Source organism: Podarcis muralis, chromosome 16 (genome assembly GCF_964188315.1).
Source record: "Podarcis muralis chromosome 16, rPodMur119.hap1.1, whole genome shotgun sequence".
In the NCBI taxonomy this organism is placed as follows: Eukaryota; Metazoa; Chordata; class Lepidosauria; order Squamata; family Lacertidae; genus Podarcis; species Podarcis muralis.
The window spans coordinates 13,754,156-13,761,777 of record NC_135670.1 but is presented as its reverse complement, the minus strand read 5'-3'; the positions used below and the strand labels follow the sequence as shown (position 1 = coordinate 13,761,777).

Genomic DNA, 7,622 nt, shown 5'->3' with positions numbered 1-7,622 from the left:
GCAGGGGCCACCTTATAATTGTTTTGTTTAAGGTGCCCTGAGAGTTTGGGGTTTTTTTTGGGGGGGGGGTTGCTAAAAGGGGTCTGGACATAAATACTGTAAATAAAAAGGAAAACAAACGAGCGCCGAATAGTAGAAACGCAACAATCACCTGCTCAGCTCCAGTGACGGAATAGGCGTGGCCTTTCACCAGCTTCTTAAAAGTGACAGCCTCCATGTCAAAAGCACTTGTGATCTGAAAAAACGGGGGTCAAAGAAGAGTAAAAATCTAAGTGACAACCTTCAAAGGGCCTCCAAGGACGTAAGACTTTGCTGGAAGGGGATGGAGCAGCCAACACACAGCACTGTATTGGATATTATGGAAGATTATATAAATATATATATCCTTTGTTGAAAGATAAAAAGTACTTAATTGCAAGTGCACAGGGTAAGATAAGATATATATAGAGAAAAATAGCATCCACGTAGAAAAAAGCCCAGAACCAACTCCCCCCCCCCCCAAAAAAAAACTTTTATACATCACAAAAACCTGTGATTGTAGTTCACCAGCCACTTAGCAGTATACCTGTTCCTCTGGCAAAATGTTTCATGCCACCGGTAAACTGCTGTGCAAAAAAAATGCACAAGCAGGCTGCTAGTAATTGTGCAATCTGTTGCATGGCGAGTTTTCGCTAGCACGGCTGTTGCACTGGAGTCTTCTGTTGCACAACAGGAAAGCTCACCTGCCCACTAGTGCAACAGCTCTTGCACTAGTGGACTAGAGTGGTGGATGCAGCCCCAAGGTACTCACATCAATGGAGCAACCCATGAGAGACCCCCTCTCCAGGGCCTTTAAGATGATCTGGAAGAGGTCGCTGGGCGGCTTTCGTAGGTCATACCACTCAGTGACGCCTCCCGTGAAGTCTTCGAACCCTTCTGAGGTGCTCCCTCCCGAAAGAGCCTCGTAGCAGCCGTTCACCCTACGGTGGAAGCAGCAGGGCATCAAGAAGGCGCTTCGTAGTGAATCAGAACATTGCTGCATCAATCTAGCTCAGTATTGTCTGCACTGACTGGCAGCAGCTCTCCAGGGTCCCAGGCAGTGAGTCTCTCCCAACCCTACCTGGAGTTGCTGGGAATCATAGGATCACAGAGCTGGAAAGGACCCCCAGGACTCATCTAGTCCACCCCACTCAGACTAAACCCAGGACAATCTGCAAGCAAAGTACCTGATCTACCACTGAGCCACCCGAATCTCTGAACCTAAGCTGGGTAAGGCCAACTTATACGCGGACCTGTTTCCCCCCCCCCCCAAATGCTTTTTATTGATTTTCACAAACATAAATAAAACTTAAAACTTTTACATTCAACATTTTGTGTCATCTTATTTATCCTGCGCAATTTTGCGCCCGGACTTCCCTCCTACCCTGCTTCGGTTTTCCGAATTTACATCTTCTCTTACAGATTATTATTTACCCTCTATTCACATCACAGGATTTATATTAACCCTGCTACAGTTTTTAAACTTCTGCAATTAATTCGTATGTACGCAACAAATTTACTCTACTCCTCTTCAAACTTTGTCACTTTTTGGTCTCGAATTTTATAGGTCATTTTTGCCAATTCTGCATACTCAAATAATTTTGTCTGCCACTCCAATAAAATTGGGATCTCCTGGGATTTCCACTTTTGGGCCACGAGAATCCTAGCAGCAGTCGTGGCATACTGAAATAGTTTACGATCTTTTTTCCTCACTTCATCTCCTATTATACCTAATAAAAAAGCCTCTGGTTTCTTTGGGAATGTGTATTTGAAAAGTTTTTTTCAACTCATTATATATCAAATCCCAAAACTTTTTCATCTTTTCGCATGTCCACCACATGTGGTAAAATTTGCCGTCCTTTAGTTTGCACTTGGACCTGTTTTAATTGTTATACATGTGGAACTGTTCTAAACTGTTCTTGCACTTTTCTTCTTTTACAGTTCAAATGATTTAGTTCTTTTATAGTTGTTTGTTTCACTGTTGTAACCTGCTCTGGGACTTTCTGGTAAAGGGTTAGTAAGAAATCTAAAATAAGGAGGGGGGTATCCTATTTGTTCCCATTTCACAACTGGGAAAACTGAGGCTGACTCACCCTCAGGTCACAGAGTTTGCCCTTGGCAGAGGTGGGACAAACACAAGTCTTTGGTACCAAATCTTTAGCCACCATCCCCCTGTCGACCCCAAACCAAGAGATTTAGATGCTTACTTGGCATAAGCTTTCTCGAGCAGGGCACTCCAGAATTCGTTGCCTTCTGCGGAGTGGACAAACACAAGCTTGCCATCTTTGGTTGGGAGGAGGTCATCCACCACCACGTCGACCCACTCGCCAAATTGCCAGATCTGAACCAAGCGCAAAACAGGCAAGACAAAGGTGAAAACTTTTCAACCTGGAGATGCCAGGAATTAAACCTGGTCCCTGCTGCATGTGCCCTTGATGACTCAGCGGTGGGTAAGAATGGAGGCAGGGAGGAGAGAAGATGGTTGCTGTTTGCGTTTTAGATGAGAACGTACTTAATCTGTACTTCTCATCAAACCATTATGTGAGCCCAAACACAATGAGATTTACATTTCTCTGAATTTTACAACGGTAGTTCTGCAACTGAACAACTCATTTACAAAAATACATATGATAGGGGAGAGTGTTTAGAAAAACACATACTCTAGTGAAAACAGCATATAAAAAAACAAGTATTCTATAAGGGGGGAATTGCTTGCAAAACAGTCAAAATGGCATACAAAAATGTGCATTTCAGAATAAATTTACATTGAAATGCTGATGAATTTTCACAATACTTTAAAAAAAATAATGAGAACTGAATTTAAAACTGGAAAAACAAGAAACTGAAACTGACAGATCTGGGGGGTTTTTTCTTAGCAGTTGTGCTCTACACATGCTCAGAGAAAGCCATCATTAGTCCACATGTTCCAAGGTCAAGGTCCAGCATTCTGCATGAGTTCTGGTCCTGACACCTTGCTCAAGTTACATTATTCCTTGCAGGCCCACCTAGTCCAGCTTTCTTTCTGCGGACTAACAAACCCAGTTCCACTAAAGGGCAGGAGGGGAGAGAGAGTCTGCAAGTGCGATTGATTAGGAAAGCTACAGCTGTCTCCCTGCAGGCACAGATCCGCAGACTGAGCAAACACCAGGCTGTGCTCTGAATGGGAGGCACCGGGCAGCTTTCTTCCCCACTATGCACCACGCCCTTGCCACCCCCACAAACAAAGAACCTTGAAATACCAAGGCGAATCATCACCTGCGAGGTCGGATTCCACATCAGGGTGGAGTCCTCAGGTGTGGAAGACTTAAAATAAGCAGCATAGCCACCTCAGCTGGCAACAGACCAAGCCAGGCGTTGGATGGGGTGGAGCTGGGCAGAATGCCTTGAATGGCGTTTGTGCGTTTAAGGAGCTGGCTTTGGGCTAAGTGAGGGAGCCTGGAGATAACTGTAAAAACAGACTTTTTATTCTCACTCTCCTAGAATAAAAAGTCCATTTTTAAACTGATCGCCAGGCTCCCTCAGTTAGCAGAAAGCCAGGGATTATTATTACAGTGGTACCTCGGGTTACATATGCTTCAGGTTACATACGCTTCAGGTTACACACTCCGCTAACCCAGAAATAGTGCTTCAGGTTAAGAACTTTGCTTCAGGATAAGAACAGAAATTGTGCGGCGGCGGCGCAGCGGCAGCAGGAGGCCCCATTAGCTAAAGTGGTGCTTCAGGTTAAGAACAGTTTCAGGTTAAGAACGGACCTCCGGAACGAATTAAATACTTAACCCGAGGTACCACTGCATTTGTAAAGGGAATGTCTGTATGAGTTAATACCTTATTATCCCTTTGGAGCTATACTTCATCTTTGTCCTTCCAGGCTATGGTTTACATTTTTGATTCATTGGGGCTTCCCTCCCCCCTTTTTGTTATGCTTGCATTTTTTTTTGTTAAATCAATTTTACACACACACACACACACACACACACCGTTTTGCACTATGGAAAGTGACAGGAAAATGCACAGAAAAGAGTGGGATGAACGAGTGATTAACTGGAAAGGTGTAAACACCCCACAAGGAAAATCAGAGTGATCGGAGCACAAATACTTATTGTCGCATAAACAACTTGCAAAATAAATAAATCAGAATGAATGCTCATAAAGACTGGATACGATCTAACCTCGGTATGAGCATTCTGCTAGCAAATCAGGGAAGAATACTAAAATAAACACCAGAGAGATCTGGAGGACACAAAGAATTTCTCTGTTGCTTCGCAAGCAGGGCTAGTCTACGTTCCTACAAAATACATCCAATTTAAAAACACACAGAGAGAGACACAGTGCTTTGAGTAACAAGGTTCGCAGCAAGGCAGGTGCTCACCTGGAAGTGGAAGATGCCAGCGTACCCATTCTGGAAGCTCTGCCCATGGGGGACAACGCGGTGCAGAAGAGGGTCATTCAGGGTGAGGGAGGCAATGGCCGCCAGGAGCCAGCAGTCACCTGGATGGAGAGGCAAAGGGATAGCCAGCCAGTTAAAACAAAAACAACTGTTATTTATATATAGTGGTACCTCTGCTTATGTACTTAATTTGTTCTGGAGGTCCGTTCTTAACCTGAAACTGTTCTTAACCTGAAGCACCACTTTAGCTAATGGGGCCTCCCTGCTGCCGCCGCGCCGCCGCCATGTAATTTCTGTTCTCATCCTGAAGCAAAGTTCTTAACCCGAGGTACTATTTCTGGGTTAGCGGAGTATGTAACCTGAAGCGTATGTAACCTGAGGTACCAGTGTGTGTGTGTGTATAAAATTATTTGGCGAGGCTGTTACATCCAACATTAGGGATACTCAGAGTAGGCCATGACATGACTAAGGCCCCATCTGCACTATGCATCATGCCACTCTGAGCAGATGTGGCTTCCCCCAAAGCATCCTGGGAAGTGTAGTTTCATAAAGGATGCTGAAAGTTGTGAGGAGACTTTGTTTTGGAGGCATCCTGAGAGCCCCCTCATTTCAGGGAGAATCTGCTGCCCCAGAAGCTCCAAGTGGAGAGAACTTTTTCTTTTGTATTCTCCTTTCACGACCAATACATACATTTCCCCCCCTCGCACCCTCCCCAAAACTGCCAGTTCCTTTCATCCCTCCTCTCCGGACCTGTAACAGTTCTCCTGTCTTATTTCCTTCCTTTCTTTTCCCATTTTATTTATTTGAACAAATATTCACCTTTCATTATTTCACCTCCTAATTCCTCTCAGCATCTCCTCTGGCCCTTTCCCCTCAGGGGAGGGAGGCCTCCCTTCCCTCACCCTCCCCGGAACTTTCCGGTCTGCCAGCCATCATCACTCAGCGGACCAGGAGCTTCTGGTGCTATGGCACAGCTAGGGCCACCTGAAACTAGTTTGAGAAACACTGCCTTAGCCCAAGTGGACTACCAGCTGCCTGCCCGGTTCCTGATCTCTGGGTGGGTGGGTGGGGTGCTTTCTCCAGTGTTTGAAATTAGCCAGGTGCCAGGCGCATTTTGCACCTAGCCTCCGACCACTTGTGACCAAGTGAGGATGCCTGGGCGCCAGGATGGCACCTGATGTCTTGGGATCATTGGATCTGGACTGCTTTCATGCACAAATACCTCACCCTGTAGAATTCTATCAGTTACAGTGGTGCCTCGCAAGACGAAATTAATTCGTTCCACGAGTTTTGTCGTCTTGCGATTTTTTTCGTCTTGTGAAGCACGGTGTCGGGAAAGTTTTGGAAAAGCTTCAAAAATCACCAAAGTCTTAAAAAACCTCAAAAAAGGCTATCACACCGCGTTCTATGAGTTGCTCCTCGAAGTCAAGTCGCAACTGTATTAACGGTGTTAAGAAAAAGGAAACAAACTTGCAAGACGTTTCCGTCTTGCGAAGCAAGCCCATAGGGAAAATCGTCTTGCGAAGCAACTCAAAAAAACAAAAACCCTTTCGTCTTGCGAGTTTTTTGTCTTGCGAGGTATTTGTCTTGCGAGGTACCACTGTATATTTAATCTGCATAATCGGAATGAATTTCAGGAACCAAGTTCCTTTGTCTGTGCAGTCAGAGCAGGAGCAGTCGTCATTAAGAAAAAGAGGTTGGAATTGGCCAATATACTGTACAGTGGTGCCTCGCAAGACGAAATTAATTCGTTCCGCAATTCTCTTCGTCTTGCGAGTTTTTCGTCTTGCGATGCACGGTTTCCCATAGGAATGCATTGAAAATCAATTAATGCGTTCCTAGGGAAACCGCCTTCAGACCAGGTCCGGGGACAGTCTGTCCCCCGACCTCTTCTGAAGGCTGGGGGGGGGGGGGGACAAGGGTTTTTTTCCCACTGCCAGCCTTCAGAAGGCTGTTCTGAAGGCTGGCGGTGGGAAGAAAAGCCCTTCTTCCCACCTCCCGCCCTGCAAGCTCCGGGGACAGGAGGTCTTTGCTGCCGAACGCCAGCATTTTAAAAGCCCCTGCTGTCCCGGGGCGATTTTAAAATGCTGGCGGGCGGGAGCGAAGTCTCCGCTGCCCCGGGGAGATTTTAAAATGCTGGGGGTCGGCAGCGAACGCTTCGCTCCCGCCCGCCAGCATTTTAAGATCGCCCGGGGCAGCGGAGAAGTCTCCGCTGTCCCGGGAAGGCAGGCGGGGGGAGCAAAGACTTTTGCCACCGCCTGCCTTCAGAAGAGGTCCAGGACCTCGTTCCGATGCCCGGCGGCAGGGTGCGAGGTTCCCGCCCCACCGCCCGGCATCGGGGCATCGTTCCGATGCCCGGCGGCGGGGGGAGAGGTTCCCGCCCCACAGCCCTGCTTCGGAGCAGCGTTCCGAAGCGGGGCGGCTGGGGCAGGTGTTCCCTGGACCTCTTTTGAAGGAAGCGGCTGCGGAGAGAAGCGATCTCCCCGCAGCCGCTTGCTTCAAAAGGGGTCCGGGACCTCTTTTGAAGCAAGCGGCTGCGGAGAAAAGCGATCTCCCCGCAGCCGCTTGCTTCAAAAGAGGTCCGGGACCTCTTTTGAAGCAAGCGGCTGCGTAGAGAAGCGATCTCCCCGCAGCCGCTTGCTTCAAAAGGGGTCCGGGACCTCTTTTGAAGCAAGCGGCTGCGGAGAAAAGCGATCTCCCCGCAGCCGCTTGCTTCAAAAGGGGTCCGGGACCTCTTTTGAAGGAAGCGGCTGCGGAGAAAAGCGATCTCCCCGCAGCCGCTTGCTTCAAAAGGGGTCCGGGACCTCTTTTGAAGCAAGCGGCTGCGGAGAAAAGCGATCTCCCCGCAGCCGCTTGCTTCAAAAGGGGTCCGGGACCTCTTTTGAAAGAAGCGGCTGCGGAGAAAAGCGATCTCCCCGCAGCCGCTTGCTTCAAAAGGGGTCCGGGACCTCTTTTGAAGGAAGCGGCTGCGGAGAAAAGCGATCTCCCCGCAGCCGCTTGCTTCAAAAGAGGTCCGGGACCTCTTTTGAAGCAAGCGGCTGCGTAGAGAAGCGATCTCCCCGCAGCCGCTTGCTTCAAAAGAGGTCCGGGACCTCTTTTGAAGCAAGCGGCTGCGTAGAGAAGCGATCTCCCCGCAGCCGCTTGCTTCAAAAGGGGTCCGGGACCTCTTTTGAAGGAAGCGGCTGCGGAGAAAAGCGATCTCCCCGCAGCCGCTTGC

At 48.2% G+C, this 7,622-nt stretch overlaps 1 protein-coding gene across 2 annotated transcripts in view; it reads right to left on the bottom strand.

Annotated features, from left to right (window-relative positions):
* The window catches only part of CAPN1 (calpain 1), a 44,846-nt gene that overhangs the window by 16,758 nt on the left and 20,466 nt on the right, over window positions 1-7,622 (bottom strand). For both annotated transcript variants that reach the window (XM_028709638.2, XM_028709637.2), the window contains exons 4-7: window positions 4,388-4,506; window positions 2,226-2,359; window positions 791-959; window positions 152-235 (exon numbers count right to left, since the gene is read on the bottom strand). In XM_028709638.2, coding sequence (XP_028565471.1) covers window positions 152-235; window positions 791-959; window positions 2,226-2,359; window positions 4,388-4,506 — 506 coding nt within the window. The remainder of the gene's footprint in view (window positions 1-151; window positions 236-790; window positions 960-2,225; window positions 2,360-4,387; window positions 4,507-7,622) is intronic.